The 20,499-nt window shown below is 32.6% G+C and overlaps 1 protein-coding gene across 1 annotated transcript; it reads left to right on the top strand.

The window, feature by feature from the left end:
* Positions 1 to 11,294: 11,294 nt before the first annotated feature.
* LOC111381659 (probable methylenetetrahydrofolate reductase) lies at positions 11,295 to 20,323 on the top strand. Its single transcript, XM_023005460.1, has 11 exons — positions 11,295 to 11,923; positions 12,107 to 12,167; positions 12,418 to 12,497; positions 12,607 to 12,780; positions 13,880 to 14,053; positions 14,148 to 14,248; positions 14,344 to 14,455; positions 17,821 to 17,901; positions 17,983 to 18,160; positions 19,532 to 19,866; positions 19,984 to 20,323. The coding sequence occupies exons 1-11, from the start codon at positions 11,516 to 11,518 to the stop codon at positions 20,065 to 20,067; spliced, it is 1,788 nt and encodes a 595-aa protein (XP_022861228.1). The 5' UTR covers positions 11,295 to 11,515; the 3' UTR covers positions 20,068 to 20,323.
* Positions 20,324 to 20,499: the final 176 nt, after the last annotated feature.

Raw genomic sequence — 20,499 nt, 5'->3', positions numbered from 1 at the left:
GGTTTGATTTTTTTCGTCCCATTTGATTCGGTTAACCGCAATTTTAGATTTTGATGGTTCAAATTGTCATCCCTAGTAGAAAGGTATTTAATTAGTTTTTGAGAAATGTCTACAAGTGTGATGAAATTTGTTATCAATGAAATGGTAAATTAAAGAATTAATTTTTTTTTATATATATTAAATTGTACGTTTAGGGGTTGTTTGAGCCATATTTTTTGTCCCATAAAATGAGAAATCTTACCGTTGCAAACAGTATCTTTCCTGATAACTCTTTGACTTAGCTGTACCATGTGCTACATATTTACTCCATTATTCCACATTTGTCCTTCGTTCAAACCACAAGAAAAGGATAACAGGGGCACAAATGAAAATTAGCGTTGTTTGAAAGCTTAATTGGCAGCAAGTCATGTGCTTTGGATCCCACTGTTATGTGATAGAAAAATGCATTCTCGGAAAAAATGTGGATCAAACGGGAGCTTAGTGTCTGTCATAAATACGTTAACGATAGTTCAATTTGTATTATCATATTCTTTTAACATTTATTTATCTATGTTCATCAGTCATTCTTGGTAAATTGCACATACGGTTACTAATATTTGAAGGTTGTGACGATATATATTCGAACATTTGATTTCGAGTACTCAAAGTCTCCAACTTTTCAAACATTTGTCCCCGTAGTCTTTTTTGATGGAAAAATGTTAGATTGATTGGCAAAAGGTCAAATCTTCACTAAAATAACCATTTTACCTTTAGTTTAACTTAAAATAAATAAAAAAGAAAATAAAAGAAAAAAGACCAAAGAAAAAAATAAATCTAATAATCTCCTTCCACCTCCACCATGCCCACTCTGTCCCCTTGTCGTTGCTGCCACCTATCGGTGTAGCGACTATAGTGTAATTTTGATAAGCTCACTCAATTTATCAATTTACTTATACATCTATAAGTAAAATATCATATATGAGTAAAAAAAAAAAATCATACAATAAACTAAATATTTTATTAGAGATATATATATGTGTAATTTTATTATTTTAAAAAAAAATTTAGAACCAGCGGATAATAAATGATAATTGTAATTTGTACATATATTTAGGCCGTTAAACTGGGGTATTTGTGGGTCATTTGGATGAATTATGACTTAATTCTATGTCTATTATATTTGTTAGGTACAAATCGATTAAAACGATGAAATTGAAGGAAAAACGAAGAAGAGGTGACTAAATTGCAAAAAACTAAAAGTTTACGAACTAAAATGAAATTAATCAAAAGTTTGGCTAAGACCGAAGAATGAACAAGTGAGAGTGCTAAGATTAAACTGGACATGAAGAAAAGTCAACGAAATGAAAAAACGATTGAAAAGAACCAAAAGGGCACTAGAATGAAATTTTAAAGACCAATTTGTAAAAATTGGTTGTACAAATTGGTCCCAAATCACTAGCCAGGCGCGCGTCCAGCTTGTCGGTTAGATGCACGCCTGACCATGCGCCCAGTTTCCTGAGGCTAGTTGGCCTCTGAAGGGCGCGCCTTGTGTTATTTCGAGGAAATAGTTCTATTTCATTTTCTTTCTTTGGCAAGTGATTAGCTTGTATCTTTTTTACATTCTATATAATATGGACGTACCTAGAACATGCAGACCCTAGTTTTTACTATTTTTTGAGAGCGTAAGAAGATCTTTACATTAAAGGTGTGAGATATTATCACTTGGGTTGAAGAAAAAGTGAAAATTTGGAATAATTTAGGTTCTCCATCGTATTCCCTATCTCGAATGATGTCATTTTGTATTATTTTGTGTAATTTTCATATGGCAATGCTAGGCTAAGCACTTGATGAATTTGATGGATGATGAAACCATTGATTTATAGTTTTTAATTCAGGGCTTATTGTTTTTTTAGTTAATTCTCGCGTTTGAGTTTGAATATGCATTAATTATGTTTCGTTTGAATGTTTGCGCACCATTGAGAAAAGTAAGTTGCTTATTCGCAGTGTTGGAAGATATGCAATAAATAAAATACTGCATATTCAACGTACGAAAAATAAATATTATGAATAATATTTATGGTATGTGTGATCGTGTGTGATAATCCTATGATTGAATGTGTGCTTTGTATATTTAGAATATGATCAAATTGTGTTAAACATATGTTTGGTATATCTTAGAAAAGAGTATTGAATATTAACGGTTAAGTCGATAATTGGAACTAGATGTCAATAGATGGAGTAGAAAATTAAATACATTCATCTCATTATTTGATAAAACACCAATCGTTTATAGCTTTCGTAGTTTAAAATTAGAATAATAGCCAACAAAATCTCTTTTGTGTTGCTACTTATTGAATTTGATAATGACTAACATACTTATATTTAATGATATTGCTTGTGGGACTATATTCGTATTCACTATATTATTATTTGCCAATGACCCCGTGCGATTGTCACAATAAACTGCTAAACATGGGTTAGATTATTTTAAAAATCGCTACTAAAATAACTCAAAATTGGTCTACTCATAAAACACAAAACCGACTCATAATCGGTTCACCAAAACTCCCGAGCAGGCCTTAAGAGAAATCGTAAACTTTAATGAATCAAAAAAGATGAAATACTTGAACATGAAAGTACTTGAAAATTAAGGATGAGAAAAGAAAATTGAAGGGAAAATCCCTTGCATTCATCAATTCACTAAATGAATTATACAAGATGAGCACCCAAAGCTATATACACAGTTAAAGGACTAGAAAAAATATTCTAGCCTAATTGATCGTGTACATTCATCCAATGGTCTTCTGTATAACTGGACTTAAATGAGCACCCGAGAAATGTTGCACATATGCTTCCTTCATTCCCTATTGCTCTTAAAGCTCATTTTTTCAACAATCCACTCTATTGTGGGACTCAGGGACAGATCCAGTCTTGAGTTTGGACACGGGCTAAATACAAATATACATGAATTTATCTTTAAAAAAAAAAAAGTAGACATTTTCAGCTGCGGACACGGACTATAGCACGGTCGAGCCAGTGCCTAGATCCGCCAGTGGTGGGACCTGAACTAGTGCTGCAATGAAAAAATTTCCCAAAGTTCACATGAACCTTTCTACAGGTACAAAAATTGGTTCACATAATTTATACAGGAAGGTATATGGCAACATAAATGCTGCCATAAATTTTGTGAAGAGAATCCTCCTATCCACTTAAAATCATTCAAGTTCACATTTAATCAAGGATCTTTATTGGGACCATGAGGTGAATCATTGTAGCGTCCTTTTCTTGCTTAGTTTGTTGGCATATGCTATTACATTATATCTCGGTGGTTGCAGGGTCCGAGCGGTGGTACATGTTTGTTCCGAACTTGTTGTAATACGTTTTTAACATCTCAACATATAAAAAGAAATGATATGATGATGTGTCAAAAATGTATCTAGAGTACAACAAATTTGAATGTTTGAAAAACATTACGACTTGTTATTATTGTAATCACACGTTTTGTAAGATTGATAACTACTAATTTATATATCACTAATTTATATTATATTATAATTATAGTAACTTATAATTTTATTCAAACAAGCACTTCTCGAAACATGGATGGAGCTTGGGTAGTTGGAGGGATGGGAAAGAAAATCTTTTTATTTATATTTATTTTTTTATTATTTACGTAGAATTTTCTCAATAAACTTCACATCATTTGGACGCAAGTACTATATTAGTTTTCGTTAAAGAAAAAGAAAATTAGTAAATTTGTCAAAAATGGAGGGCCAAGATATAAAGACAATTTATGAAACGTCAAGCTTGCACATTTTCACTTGAAATTAAGAAATAATGTTAATTTATTCTTATTATCATAATTATCATTTTTATATTATAAAATTTTTCATTCCATCACATGGGCAGCTTTTGGTTTTTGTTAACAATTTTCAAATAATAAAATAATAATAATAAAATAAAAAATAATAAAACTTCTAAACATCGATTACTCATTTTTACTGATCGTTCAAACCGAACATAAGGAGTTATAATTTCTCTCAAATTCTTAATTATTTCTAGATTATATGCTTTCGTTTTGCTGCATAAATATTGTCTTTATTTACTTCTTGAATCCAAGTGATTTTATTTTAATTTTAATTTTAATTTTTTTTGTCTTATTTCTTTCCCCTAAATAATACCTTTTAAACATCACGAGCAACTCGTGGAACCTTATATATTGTTAGTGTAATTGTTGTGGCTTAGACTACAAATATATTAATGTGTTTGGTATACATTTCTTTCCACCACTTGCCACTTCGAATCAAACAATAGAGGACTTTTAACGTTTTAATAAATTGTAGTGACTTGTGAAATAGGTAGCAAATGGTCCCACTTACCTGCCTCAACTCTCTCCCAGTTAATTAAGGCCATGTTTGATAGGAATTCTTTTCTATGAAAAATGAAAATTCTTTTCCAACTTCAACATTTTTGGGTGTTTGATAGACTAATTTTCTAGGCAATTCCTTTTCTTGCTTTTGCCCCACACGAGCACATTTTCTTGCTTTTTTGGGAAAAATGAATTCCCCTATGGTGATTTTTTAAATTTCAGCTCTCTTTTTTTTCAATAGAAACAAATTCTAAGGGTTATTGTAAAAAAAATCTCCCTTTAATTGATAATTTTCATATAAAACAAAGTCAAACGAACATAAAAAAATGAATAATTTTCTTCAATTTTTTTTGGCAATGGAAACAAATTTCATCTCCAATCCAATAAAATCTATCACTTTATTGATAATTTTTATATGAAAAAAACCAAACGAACACCAAAAAATACTTTTATTTCAATATTTTCCACGTGAAAAATTATATCAATCAAACACAATAATTTACAATTCCCAGGAAAATAATTTTTTGCCAATTCAATTCCCTGGAATTCGTTTTCAATTCAATTCAATTCCATCTTTTCAATCAATCGGACACTAATGTCCACCTTTTCCCCCTTTCATTTTTAAAAAATATTTATAGCTTTTAAGTAATTATAAGTTATAAATTTTACACGCCTTGTTAATAAAAATTAGATAATAATTGTAAATCTATAATATATTAAAATATCACATCAAAGTAGAATTATTTTTTGGACGATTTTAACCTCCTACAATTCAATTATTTCAATAATACCTTATTTTTCGTTTTTCGATTTGTAATAAATACTACATAATTATTGTCATTTATTAAATTTGTATTATTAATTCTCAATTAATTAACATTCACATTAACCTAAATTCAATAATAATGAATTTATAATAATTGTAAATCTATAATCTATAATATATTAAAATATCACATTAAGGGAGAATTATTTTTTGGATGATTTTAATCGCCCTACAATTCAATTATTTCAATAATACCTTACTTTTCGTTTTTCGATATGTAATAAATACTACATAATTATTGTCATTTATGAAATTTGTGTTATTAATTATCAATTAATTAACATTCACATTAACCTAAATTCAATAAATTTTCACTTGATGAATCTTGAATTGCATAAATCTATAGTTATTGTAGATGCATTTATTCATATTCAGGTATCTAGAAATTTTAATGGGTGTTTAAGGTCATGTTTGAGCTACATTTTTTTAAAAATATATATTTTTAAATAGTGATTTGATATCATTTCAACCACACATTTTTCAATAAAATAATATTACACACAAATCTAAAAGTTTTCTTTATTTTTTTAACCACACATTTCCTATCAATACATTATTCAAAAATGCATTCCAAGGAAAATAATGTGGTTCAAACAAGGGCATGTATTAACAATTTTTTTTTTTTTGGTATCAGACGTAATATAAAAAGATTGCTCATCCATAGTATTTCATCATTACAAAAAAATTCGAATAATAAAAATTGAGTTTTGAGGGTACAATTTTCTTCTTTTAAATTTTTATACTAAATTTTATTTTCTTTAATTCGTCTAAGATTCATCAAATCCTCTGACAAATTAGTACAAAATTTTACTTTTACATTACTTATAAAGCATTTTAGAATAACGTACAATGCATGTTTAACTTTGACTAATCTTGCTAAATGTATGGATAAAAAATCGATTAATCAGCTTAAATTATAATTTAAGTTTTGTAGACATGTATTTAATTTTTACTTGTGAGATTAATGTCCACTTTTTTAATGTTAGGTCATATCTATGTGCAACTTGATATAATATTTCACGACACAAGAATTTCCCTCGTGTGGGAAAGTCAAACTTGTGGTTGGTGAAAAAGGGTTGAAGTCGAATATCAATTTGATTCCTAAATGGACTATTAGCTTAATTATTAAAAAACGGAATCGTAATATTTGAATGCAGTCACATTGATTAAATAATGAACGTTGTTGGTCAAGCTTTAGAAAAAATGCTTATTTTTAAATTTTATTTTTCGATAATATGAAGAGCGATGCTTTGAATAAAACGAAATCTCTTGTAGAAACCATTGTTTGAAATTGATAATTTTAAAAATTATTTTTAATCATACAATTTTCAATAAAATACTTCTGTACATGAATTTGCAACTTTTCTTCCTACTTTTTAATTACATATTCTTAAAAAATCAAAAATCAAAAAATCAGTATGAGAGCGATTAACAAAATAAATTTAATTGACCTTCCGAAGGACGAGATTATAAGAGTTCTTATAATTGCTATAATAAAATGAAAAAAGTAGTTGAGTATAAACAGCACATTTCACTAAAGTCTAGAAGTGCAAGCATACATGAGAATATATAGTCAATTTAATGCAACGATGACACAAGATGGATTAAGCAATATCAGACGTGAAATTAAATGGGCACGTCTCAACTTTTGGTCATTAGTTATTGTCCTAACAAAAATGAATTATTTTGACTTTGTATTACTAATTAATCAATTTTAGTCGTGATATTTTTTTTGGTTTTATGACCCAAATTCAAACTCGAATTTGTGTAGTTGGAGTATTGGGATTGAAGATGATAAAATAGGGTCCAAAAGGCAAAATAGGTGTGACGGTGCTAGTCTACTGCCTGTCCGTCGCTCCAGTGATGGGGTAGATTTTGGAGCAGGGAGCCTTTCACTCGCCTATCACTAGAGAGCCCCTAGAACGGCACTACTGGTGCTCTCCTGGTGTGAGGCCAGAGCTCGAGCAGTGCACCGCCATATTTTTCTTCTTCTCTTTTTTCATTTTACACGTTTTTTTACCTAGTTTCCACCTTTAGGACTATTATTAGAGTTTGGCATGTACTCTTATAAATAGTAAACCCTTTTTTACAAGTAGATCATTACTGAAACTTAGAATCATTGTGTAAGAATACAATTATTGTATTTTCCCTCTATTATAATTATTGAATAAAATCTGAAGTGCTTCTGTCAAATTAAACTCGTCTTTGTGTTTATCTTGTTGTTGTGATTAATATTTCATATCCTGTCGTATAACCTCGTTCCCTTTTTAACAAGTGGTATCAGAGCTTTAATCTGATTTGTTTGAGATTTTTTTTTTATTTTTGATGACAACCATGAAGTATAACATTCTGTTTTTGGATCGCATACTAGATTCTCGTTGAGATAGGTGAAGATGCAAGCAGTACTAGCTCAGATGGACTTGAATAACACGTTGTTGAAATTTGACAAAATGCCCACATTTTGGACGATGGAGGAAAAATAATAGAAGAATTGGAAGACACTTTCATAAATTCATCTTACATCTTTCAAATAATATTTTTCAGGACGTTTTGAAGGAGAAAATGACAACTGCGTCGTGGTTGAAGTTGGACCAATTGTGCATGATTAAGAGTCTGACAAACAAATTGTACTCGAAGCGGATGTTGTATTCTTATTGCATGACAAAATGTGGATCGTTGGAAGATCACCTGGCTGTTTTTAAAGAAATCGTCACTAATTTGAAGACTTTAGACTTTCGAGATAAAGTATGACGAAGAAGATTTGGTCTTAATTCTTTTGTGCTCATTGCCCACTTAGTGTAGAGACACGATCTTGTATAGTCGTGGTACTCTCACTATTGAAAATGCATATTTTACTTTATTTTCAAAGGAGAAGATAAAAAATCTAGTTAGATTCGAGGCTAGAGATGGGGAAGGTCTTGTTGTTCATGATGGTCACGGAAGGAGCATGTCAAAATCTAATTTCAGCGATCAGGTTTTTTTTATTGCAAGAAAATAGAACACATCAAGAGATTGCAATAAGTTGCAGAATAACGATAAGTTGGTTGCAAATAAAAAGAGAAGACAATCAAATAGTTTAGGCGAAGCTGATGTTGTAGAGGACTATTTGAGTGATAGGGGTCTTTTGGTTTATTTCTGACGATAAATCTAAACTAGACATGAATTGAATTCTGGATTCAGCTCGTGCTTTTCATATGTGTTTCAATTGGGATTTATTTGCAACATATGAAACAGTTTCAAAAGGTATGATAGCATAGGAAATAATGCACCTAGTTTAGTAGCTGGTATTGATAGAGTCAAACTTAAACTATTGGATGGGACATTTAAACCACTTGACCACATTCGACTTGTTTCAGATTTGAAAAAAAATCTGATTTCGTTGGCTACTTTTGATTTAAAAGAGTACGAGTTCATTTGTAAAGGTAGAATTTTGAAGGTTTGTAAATGTGTAGTTGTTGTATTGGCAAGGTAAAAAAAGTTTCAATTATACATCTTGGAAGGTCGTATGGAATCGTTGAAAAATAATCAGTAAATGTTTAGTACCATAGCAGATATTCGGTTTGGTATATTATTGTTGGATTTGGTTTGGAGTTGTGTTAAAAAAATACAACTCAGTTGAATTCAAGGGATGTGGGTAATGCCGCTTGGCCACCATTACCTGCAATATCATCGTATTCAATTATTAGGGATAGATCCAATAGAGATAAGTATAGGAAAGCTGATTTTGTTGTGCACACTTGTAGTGCACTTGAAAGTGTTCAGTCTAGCAAGGGCTTTCTATAAAATCATTTAGTGTTGATTCTATTTCAGGGTATGTTTCGATTTCGATTGGTAAATTTTAAATTATTTATGACTTTTGGGAACTTTAAGATTATTCTACGGAGTAGTGCTTGGATTCATGTATCCTAGTTGGATATGTGGAAAAGGTAGATTATTTTTTGGTTCATTGGAGAAATTGGTTTATTATTGTTGAAGAGTTAAGTTCATTCCTTACAATCGAAATTTTCTCAAGGTGGAGAAATTTTGGATCCTTGTTCGTTGCAGTGGAATTTGTGTTAAGGTAGAGATTGTTGGGTTTCTTAATCCAAATTTGGACTAGGGTAAGTTTTGAGTATTTGACTTGAAGATGACAAAGTAGGGTCCAAGATAAAAAATAGATATAACGATGCTAGCCTACTGCTCACCCACTGCTCGAGTGGTAGGGCTGATTTTGGAGTAAATAGCCTTTTGTGTGCCTTCTGCTAGAGGGTTGCTAGCGTCAGGCCAGTGCTCGAGTGGCACACCGCCAAATTATTTTCTCCTTTTTCATTTTACATGCGTTTTTGACATAGTTTTCATCTTTTGGACTATTATTAGGATTTGACGTGTACTCCTATAAATAGTAGTCTTTTCTTTACAATTAAATCATTACTGGAAGTTAGAATTATTGTGTAGGAACACAATTATTGTATTAACTCTCCATTTATAGATGAATAAAATCTCCAAATCCTCTCCCAAATTAAATTATCATCTTTGTATTCATGTTGTTGTGGTTAATACTTCATATCGTGCTGTATAAACTTGTCCTGTTTTTTAAAATATTAAAATTAGATTTTGACAAAGTATGGACACGACTCAAACGTCCTACCACTCAAAAAAGTAAGCACATTTTGAGTGCTCTAAATAGAATTCAACGATTACCTTCCTTGAAGACTAGATATGATGCCTAAAAACCAATTTTTAGCCATATCAATGGGATCTTAGAGGATCCACATTATACATGGTTGCAAGATCTCTTCTTGAGCAATCAAATATTGATCAAGATCGTGCATCATATATCACCCAATCAAATTCTTATTTTCTAATTAGACCAAGACAACATATATAAATATTCCTCTCAACTAACTGAAAAATGCAAGCAATTGAATTATTTGTTATTTAGTTATTCACTGAATCTCTTATTTTCTTATTAGGCAAAGACAACACATAAATATTCCCGTCAACTCACTAAAAAATGCAAGTAGTTGAATTATTTGTTATTTAGTTATTCACTGAATCTCTTATTTTCTTATTAGGCAAAGACAACACATAAATATTCCCGTCAACTCACTAAAAAATGCAAGTAGTTGAATTATTTGTTATTTAGTTATTCATTGGATCTCTTAGGTGTAACATACTACATGAATACATCGACATGCTTTTCTTGCAGATTAACTTGAAGAGTGTAAGATGCATATCACGTCAAGACAATAAGGTCGTGGTTGGTTTGCCGTTTTCGGCTCATTTTCCATTTTTCGTTTTCGAAAATGCGAAAAACGCGTTGGGTCCGTCGTTTTCGAAAAAGCATTTTCGAAAACGAGTTAAAATTTATAACTGAAAACGCAAAACGATTTTTTATCGTTTTTAGTTATAAATGTCAAAAACGCTCAAAACGCGGAAAACGGGTTATTTTTGGGGAAAACTAAAAATCATTTAGAAAATGAAAATGGAAACCAACCGCACCCTAATCCTTTGTTTTAGTTGATGGATGGTGCTTGATGACGAAATGTCCACTTGTTAAGATCACATTCTTAATATATACAAAAAGATATTGCTTGTCTCAAGACTCTTTTGATACTTGTAACAAATGCACGGTAAGTTGTCTAAACAAGTTAATTACAAAATCAACTTTCATAAAAATAGTGAATTTATGTATCAAAAACCTTGGTTGATCGGAACTTCCTCCTACTTCTTAACCGATCATTTGGAGTTTTGGACACATGTCGAGACTAGGTTGGTTCTTTTTCATTTTCTTGTAAATAGATTATCGAAAATGCCTCTTGTCCAGGCCAAAAAACAGGGTGCCGAAGTGTTTGCACCTCGGCCGTCGAATCTGAAAAAAAAAAATGTATGGGATCTGGACCACCTCAGCCCCCTGTTTTTTACCCTGTTTCTGAGCTTGGCTCAGAAGCAGAACTCATAGATTATATAATGGAGATGGGTGAAGGTTTCACTGTTTCTAAAAATAGCGATGACGATAAATCGGAAGTTGGCGAGTAGTGGAAAACGAAATTCCTCGGGGGTGGTTGGGAAACGTGGGGCCCAGTAAAATGGATCTATACTTCTTTACCCACACCCACCTCTTCTACTATTACCAATCCAATCGCGGCAAAGCAGAGGGGGGAGCATAGCAAAAAAGTTGGTAGATTAGTTGGCTCATTTCCGTATATATTCCCCACCACACTCAAATTCTTCCACACATTGTAGATCTGATCGAATTCTCAGTAATTTGTGAGATTTGTTGGCAGCCTGAGCCTACCCAGATCATATTACTGAGCAATTACTTGAAATTTTGATTGAATTTGTAATAGTAATCGTAGAAAATGAAGGTTATAGAGAAGATCCGGGATGCGGCAGCTAATGATGCGAACAGGGTTGTGTTTTCCTTCGAGTTTTTCCCGCCCAAGACGGAGGATGGCGTCGACAATCTCTTCGAGAGAATGGAGCGGATGGTGGTGCACAACCCGTCGTTCTGCGATATAACATGGGGAGCTGGTGGTTCCACGGCGGACCTGACGCTGGAGATTTCTAACAGGATGCAGAACATGGTGTGTGTGGAGACTATGATGCATCTTACCTGCACAAACATGCCTGTTGAGAAGATTGACAACGCGCTATCTACTATCAAGTCGAAAGGGATACAGAATGTCCTTGCTTTACGCGGTGACCCCCCTCACGGCCAGGACAAGTTCGTCAAGGTTGAGGGTGGGTTCGCCTGCGCTCTCGACCTTGTAAGTGTCTCATTTTCACCTCTATTGTGTACGGAATCTGTAGATCTGATTGGTTTTAAGCTCATTTTGTTTCTACTTCATTGTTTAGTACATTTTTATGCGAAATTTTGCCCTTTTGCTTTAGTTGTATCTCGTTGGGAAGTGGCTAATTATGTGTTTGATTGATTGTCTGTTTGTTTGCAGGTGAAGCATATCCGTGCCCAATATGGTGATTACTTTGGGATCACTGTTGCTGGTTATCCAGGTTGGGTTACAGACTCATTTTCTCTCTACGAAAGCATCTAACGCAAAGTTATTTTCTTATCTTGCTCATTTTCGCTGTGATCATTTCTTGATTCTTAGTTTAGAAGTAGCTTGAACAATGATACAAATTGCTTCTTTTGTTTATGAACTACATATGCATTATATATAAGTACTATTCAATATTGCTATGCTCCAAGAATTCAAATATCCTAGTGGACTTTGTTTATAATGTATACTTTTTTTTTTTTCAGAGGGACATCCTGATGTGATTCAAAATGGAGTGGTTACGGAAGAGGCGTATGAGAATGAACTTGCTTATCTTAAGAAAAAGGTTGTTCCATTCTTCCCAAAATATTAGTAATTATCTTTGAATGAAAAGAATGTGAATATGTGATGATTAGAATTTCATATTCCCATTTTTATGGACTTTTCTACTTCAGGTTGATGCTGGTGGCGAAGTTATTATAACCCAACTCTTCTATGATACCGATATTTTTCTTAAATTTGTCAATGACTGTCGTCAAATTGGAATTACCTGTCCCATTGTTCCAGGGATTATGCCCATCAACAATTACAAGGGCTTCATCCGGATGACTGGTTTTTGTAAAACTAAGGTATGCACCGTACTTGGTAAAACTAGGTAAGCTGTCAAGATATCAACCGCACCAATTTCATATAACTATGTTGGCCTATATTTCATGTTAAATTGCTAGCTGTTGAGAAGCCAGGAAATTATTTTTGTACAGAGTTCAGGTAGTTCATTTTCATATATGTATATAGAGCTTGCTCGATGTAGACTTTTTGAGAATAAATTTTGCGAAAAGCAATTTTTTTTTCCGAGAATGTGTGTTAAAAAGTAGGAAAATGGGTTTGCGTGCAAAATTATTTTATTAGGAGAATGTGTGGTTGAAAATTAGTTTGAGAAAAATGAGTTTTAAAGAATCTCTACCATACTGGGGCATAATATCTTTAAAAAACAAGAAACTTGACAGGCAGATAATTTTACTCTACAATTAGATTCTGGTTTTTTGATCTTTGTTCTTTCTGTTATTTAAAGAAAATCCATTGCTATCACAATTATGTTAAGGTAACATATATCTTAATGACCGTCTATGATTAGTTCAATATTATCACAGAACCAACACATCTCCAGTTACGTGGCTCTTTCACCATCTTAACATGGTTCTGTTCATTCGTACTCACAATCTGTTAGAAGTGAATGAAAGGAAATTGGAGGTTGAGACTAGGCTTTGGAAGAGTCATCTGGAGAATTGTATTGCATGTTAAGAGTATGCTTTAGTAGAACTTCCAGCTGAATCCATCAATTCACTCTCTTTCCACCTCTTATCATATGAAATTTATTAGTTATTAAGGTCGAATAGAGCATCTCCTTTGAAATCTACTACTGTTTTCTCATCTAGTTTCTTTCTTTCAACCCATCGATCTGCCTTTTCAACATAATGTTAATTTGATTTTGTGTATCCTTGCCATGCTTCTATCACAGGGATAACCTTCTTATCTAATAATCACCGTGGAATTTGATTATTGTATAGGTCTGATATTTTGTTGACCACGTGATAGTTCGCGTTTTCCTTGTAGTGTTCTTTCTCTTACATGTTTTGTTTACTAGAGAAAATATGGAACCTCAAGGATTTCTAAGGTGCTTATGCCGTTAATGCATATACTTAATTATTTTCTATTGACATATTGTAGATACCCGATGAGATTACAGCTGCTTTGGATCCCATCAAGGACAATGAAGAAGCTGTTAAGGCATATGGAATTCACCTTGGAACAGAAATGTGCAAGAAGATTTTGGCTAGTGGGATCAAAACATTGCATCTTTACACGTTAAACATGGAAAAATCTGCACTGGCAATATTGATGGTTGGTTTAGTCAACTGTGCAGCTTCAACCTGAAAGTATCATTGATATGCTTATTGCACATATAATATGAACTTATATGGACTTGCACATGCAGAATCTTGGGCTGATCGAGGAATCGAAAATTTCAAGGTCCTTGCCTTGGAGACGTCCCACAAATATTTTCCGTGTCAAGGAAGATGTTCGTCCTATATTCTGGTATATAATGCAATTGGCTCTTCTAGTAGATGCCATATAGTTCTGTAGTTACTGAAAATATGTACTCATATGATCTGTTGTTGCTATTACTATAGGGCTAATCGTCCAAAAAGCTACATCTCACGGACTATAGGTTGGGAGCAATACCCAAATGGACGATGGGGAGATTCTCGAAATGCATCATATGGAGCCCTCACTGATTATCAGGCAAGTACAAATGATTGCACCCTAGCCCTTTGATTTGTAGTCTTTGTGCAAGCACAATCTATTGTTTATCACACTACGGCGATTTTAGTGGTTTTGCGTTTTTGCTAGTCTGATGCCATGGTAGTGAGCTTCCGTGGCAAACACGAAAAGGGTAGTATATGGGTTCTATCTTGACAATAGCCTATATCTTTGCAATCTAGAAATGTCTCCCCAATAATTCCTGGCATGCTGCACAGCTCACGGGGGACAGTTAATTGAACTGCAACTCCAGAGAATTAGACCACTATGACACTATATCTTAGCCAGTCACCAAGCTCAACTATTTTCCTATTTTTTTTGATTAATTAATATAATTTCCTCGGTTACCAAGAATGTAATGATTTACAAATATCTAAATATAGCTTGCTAGAGCCTCTTTTTGTATAAATCAGTCAAGTGATGGTGACAACTTAGAAAATGGATCAGAGGATTACTAAGATCAATAAATTGGGTTAAGGTAAGTTTTGCATATTGCACTAAATCTTGCACCAAACAAAAAATCATATTCAACTCAATACATCAAAAATCACACACACACATACACACACACACAAAAGTTTCATCATTTTCTTCATTTTTTCATTCTTAACAATTTATTTATTTATTTTTTTACGACACAAATTACTAAATAAATAATTACGTTTTGTTAATAAAAATATTGAATTCATTAATATTGAATTTATTCATTAATTATAATTGATCATATCATTAAAATTTATTACAAATGCACATAATAGTAATAGTAACAATAATTATTATAATTTGTTGTATAATAAAAAACAAATACCATTAAAAAAATTTGATACAAAATTAAAAAAGGGGCAAAAAGGATATTAATCATTTTGGTGTAAAGTATGGTGCTAGATTGAAAAAAGTCTGCACCTTTTTTTTGGCCATCTCCAATGCTATCGCAAAACAAAATTTTGCATTCAAAAAATGGTGCAAAGTATGGTACTAAGTTGGAAATAGCATCTTTCTCCAACCAAGTGATGCTTTGAATCATTTTTTGGCCATCTCCAATACTATCCAAAACATCATTTTACACAAAAATTGGTGCTAGGTTGGAGAGAATTTGAACCATTTTTTTGGCAATCTCCAATGCTATCCCAAAACACCATTTTGCACAAAAATTGTGCAAACTCTCTCCAATCTAGTACTATATTTTGAACTATTTTTTAACCATCTCCTAATGTTATACCAAAACACCTTTTTGTACCAAAAAAATGTGCAAAGTATGGTACTAGGTTGGAAAAAGTTTGCACCCATCTCTAATGATATCCTAAAACCCCATTTTGCTCCATCTAATCTAGCACCATACTTTACGCCATTTTTTTTGTTATCTTCAATGTTATCCCAAAACATCATTTTGCACAAAAATGGTGCAAACTCTCTCCAATGTAGCATCATACTTTGTACCTTTTTTGGATGGCCAAAAAATGGTGCAAAGTATGGTGCTCGGTTGGGGAAAGCTTTCACCATTTTTTACCAATGGTATTTTGGGATAGCATTGGAGATGGCAAAAAATGATACAAACTCTCTCCAACCGAGCACCATACTCTGTACCATTTTTTGGCCATTGCCAATGATATCTTAAAACACCATTTTGCATAAAAAATGGAGTGAACTCTCTCCAATTTAGGACCATACTTTTCACCATTTTTTAGCTATGTCCAATACTATCCTGAAACACCATTTTTGCAACAACAAAAAAAAAAAATAATAATAATAAAAAAATGGTGCAAATTATGATGCATGTTGGAGAGTTTGCACATTTTTTGGCCCTCTCCAATGCTATCCCAAAACAACACTTTGCACCAAAAAATGGTACAAAGAATGATGTTAGATCATCTCCAACGCTATACCAAAATTTAAGGTAAGTTTTACACCAAATCTTGTATTTAACTAAAAATCATCTCCAACCTATTACACCAAAACTTATACTAAATGAACATTGTTTAATCATTTTCTTCATTTTTTCGAATTTAGAATATTTATTTATTTGAAAAAATTATTTATTTTACAATTACATAAATACTAAATAAATAATTACATTAATTAACGAAAATATGGAATTATCATTGATTACTAAATTATTCACTTGGTTTATGTATTACGTTAAATTGTTGATACTATTATTAATTTATTATAAATAATTAGTAAATTAACGAAAATAATTACTAAATTAAAAAATTCTTAATTATTATTGATTATATTATTAAAGTTTCGATGGATGCAACACTATTCACTTGCACCATTTTGCACCAAATGGTGCAAACTATGGTATACACTATTTTATGGTGCAAAAATGGTGTTTTGGGATAGTATTGGAGATGGCCAACATCTCAAAGCACCATTTTGTACCAAAAAAGGATGCAAACTTGCTCCAACCTAACACCATACTTTTGTACCATTTTTGATACAAAATGGTTAATGTCCTTTTTGTCTTTCTTTTCCATTTTGTATAAATTTTTTTGTTAAGAGTACTTGTGTCCATTTTTTGTTATACAACGTATCATCATCATCATCATCATCATTATAATGTTATGTGCATTTGTAATAAATTTCAAGGGCCGTTTGGGAGTGATTTTTCACTCCCAAAAAATTGATTTTTTTAACGTTATTTCACTGTTCTAGCCATAAAGTTTGACTTCTTTTCTTACAGGTGGCCCCCACTTTTCTCATAGTGTTCAAAAAATCAATTCTCAAAATCACTCCCAAATGGGGCCTCAATCCTGTAATCAATAATAATTAAGGAATGAATTCAATATATTCGTTAACCAAACGTAATTATTTGTCGTAATAAAGTAAATAATGTTTGAGATAAATAAATTGTTAGGAATGAAAAAATGAAAGAAACAATGAACAATGTTCATTTGGTATAATTTTGGTATATTGGGTTGGAGATGATTTTTAATTTGGCACAAAATTTGATGCAATATGGTGCAAAACTTATCTCAAATTTTGATGCAGGGTTGGAGATGGTCTAAATGAAGTGGGAAGACCATCACTTCAACAATAGAGCCTCAATTAATCATCCAAACCCTTTTTTTGTATAAATATTGCGACCTCTATATTGCTGCGTAATTATTTAATAAAATTGGCCAAATGATAAATGAACCTTCAAATTCTTATTCTCTATTCAAATTTTCTTTTATTTTCACCCTCTTTTACTGATTTCTCGAAATGTAGCTTCGTGCAACTTGAGTGTTACTATTTCTCCACAAAATACTATCCTTTCTTCATGATCGCACAGTTGATTTTCTTCTTATTTTCCTGCAAAGAGGTAAAGTTATTAATATCTGATCCAATCCTCAATTTCCCAACAGTTCATGCGACCACGATCACGCGATAAGAAACTTCATGAAGAATGGGTTGTTCCTTTGAAAAATGTCACAGATATTTACGAGGTATGGTTTTCTGTCTAGAATCTGTTATTTAAAATCTAGTGGTTATGAAAGCTGGTCCTTATGGAAGTTTTCATTCATCAGAAATTTATGAAGTTCTGTCTTGGGAAACTGAGAAGTAGTCCTTGGTCCGAACTAGACGGGCTTCAGCCAGAGACAAAGATCATTAACGAACAACTTGGTAACATAAACTTGAAAGGTTTTCTCACCATCAACAGCCAACCAGCAGTTAATGGTGCAAAGTCTGATTCTCCAACTGTTGGTAATATTCCGTCTTTTCCTTTCTCTCATTTGTGTTCATTTGTTAATTTGGAGATATTATGTATACGTATTCAAGCAATATATGAAGCCATCAACATTTGAATGTCTGCAGTTAAATTACCTTGTTGTATAAAGTTAAATTAGGTTCAAGGCTGCATAAATGTTAAAGATACCTGCATTCAGTGAATAAAAATTGTGAAGCAATGGAGTGCACAAGATTCGTGTACTAAATTAAAACACACGATGGAAGAGTTCACTAGTGAAGAAAAGAAAAAGCGAAGAGAAGTTAATTTAATTTTATATTATTTTGTTTAGATGAGATATGAGAGTGAAATGGAGTTTTCTTTCCTGTTCAATTTCTGGTAATACTTGTGGAAGAGAGAAGAAACTTAAGATTCCAATTCCCAAGCCTACTCCTTATCATTGGATCATGTCAGATTGGGGAAGATGCATATGAGGGCTATCCATTTTTAACCTTATACCGCTTCCCCCTGAAAGAAACCAATCAAATTCTACTCCAATTCATTGATCTCCACTATGGTCGACATCATTTATAGATTGATTGATGCATCTTTGATGATGAGCAAAGCTGAGTCGATGATCAAGCTGCTGAGAACTTGAACAGAATTGATGTTTCTTGGCAGTTCTTCTTCTTGCAAAAAATGGGTTTTGATTAACCCCTATACCCAAGACGGGGACATTTATAGCACATTTTCTTTCCACCCTCTCTCAAATTTGCTACCATGAATATGAAAGGAAAAGGCAGGCCTAGAAGGAATCCTCTTCCATTTCTGTCCATACCAATTTGTCTTAGATTGTGGGGTAGTTGATCGATAAGAAGAATGGGCTACTTCGTCAAGTAGGTAGACATTGAATCAGCTAGCCTCTTTTTGTCTGAATCATCTCAAATATGGACATATGACCTTAGAGGTATTTTTTTTTTCTACATATAAATTTCAATCTTAAGATATATTCTCTTTTAACAATATATTAGTGTTGACTTTTGCTGTGTCATTCAAGATATTGAACACAATTTTCTGGATTTTATGTGTTATATAAGGCCAATATAGTGTGATGGGAGTATAATGATTCCATTTGGGTGGACTAAATTTTCTAGACTGCGTCCTTATATGCTGTTAATATGTAACCTCAAATCAGATTTACAATTGAAACTTCCATATTTCCTAAAAATGTGTCTGATTGCCATTCTATCCCTGTTATTATCCTCTTATATCATTCACTGTATTTTCTTATACCGCCCAACAAAAGAAGGACACTTCTGTGATGAATAAAATTCAAAGATCCCAGATTCCCAATAAATGAGTTATTTCAAAACACCTGCTTATTCTTGCATTTAATTTTGATTTTGCAGGATGGGGTGGACCTGGTGGATACGTTTATCAAAAGGCATACTTGGAATTTTTCTGTTCTCCACAGAAGTTGAACGCTTTGGTTGAGAAATGCAAATCTTTCCCGCTCCTCACCTACATGGCCGTCAATAAAGACGGAACCTGGTTTTCCAATGTCAACCAAACTGATGTGAATGCGGTGACATGGGGAGTCTTTCCAGCAAAGGAGATTATACAACCAACCATTGTGGATCCTGCCAGCTTCATTGTATGGAAAGATGAAGCATTTGAAACGTGGTCAAAAGGATGGGCGAAGCTCTATCCAGAAGGCGATCCATCCGCAAAATTACTTGAAGAGGTCAGAGTTCTCATATTATCCTATAATTTTATCATATATTGGTCATTCTCCGGACTGCTTCAATTTTTTTCTCTATATTTTTCCTTTTTTTTATTTTTTATTTTTATGGTCATGCAGGTGCAAAGAAATTATTTTTTGGTCAGCTTGGTTGATAACGATTACATCAATGGTGACATGTTCGTGGCGTTTAAAGATATTTGAAATAATTGAAGTTTCTCTTGAAAGCCCTGCTTCATCCATTAATGCTTCCTCTTTACTTTGTCTGGTTATCATTCGTATGATTTACTCAAAAAGAGTAATTGGTTGTCGTACCTTGTGTTCAGACTGATTTTATTGTAATGTAATAACTTAATCCATTGGATTTTGATATCTCTATCTTAGGATGTAGAACTGCACACATTTATCGAGTTCTGGCAATTGGTTTTTAAATAATCATATACATGCAAATTCTCGTTCTTGTGCTGATCTTATGCATTGCAAGAAAAGGAATATTTCTGAGTATTTGGGGGATACAGAATTCTTGAAGTGTTAGCATCAATGTTTTCGGGAATTGATTTGCATATATTGTTCTTTTGGTCATAGTTCGGTTACTTATATTGCATCACAAAGAGGTTGAATGTTGATGGCCATCAT

This window comes from Olea europaea, unplaced genomic scaffold, assembly GCF_002742605.1.
Source record: "Olea europaea var. sylvestris unplaced genomic scaffold, O_europaea_v1 scaffold2350, whole genome shotgun sequence".
NCBI lineage: Eukaryota > Viridiplantae > Streptophyta > Magnoliopsida > Lamiales > Oleaceae > Olea > Olea europaea.
The sequence above is the reverse complement of the archived record's forward strand: the minus strand, read 5'-3'. Positions and strand labels throughout refer to the sequence as shown.

Bases quoted from the DNA above. Each gene is read 5' to 3' on its own strand.
- LOC111381659 (XM_023005460.1), top strand. From the start codon at position 11,516: ATGAAGGTTATAGAGAAGATCCGGGATGCGGCAGCTAATGATGCGAAC. The intron at 12,498-12,606 runs GTTGTTCCATTC...TTTCTACTTCAG, and splicing joins TTGCTTATCTTAAGAAAAAG to GTTGATGCTGGTGGCGAAGT. The intron at 14,054-14,147 runs GTTGGTTTAGTC...TTGCACATGCAG, and splicing joins CTGCACTGGCAATATTGATG to AATCTTGGGCTGATCGAGGA.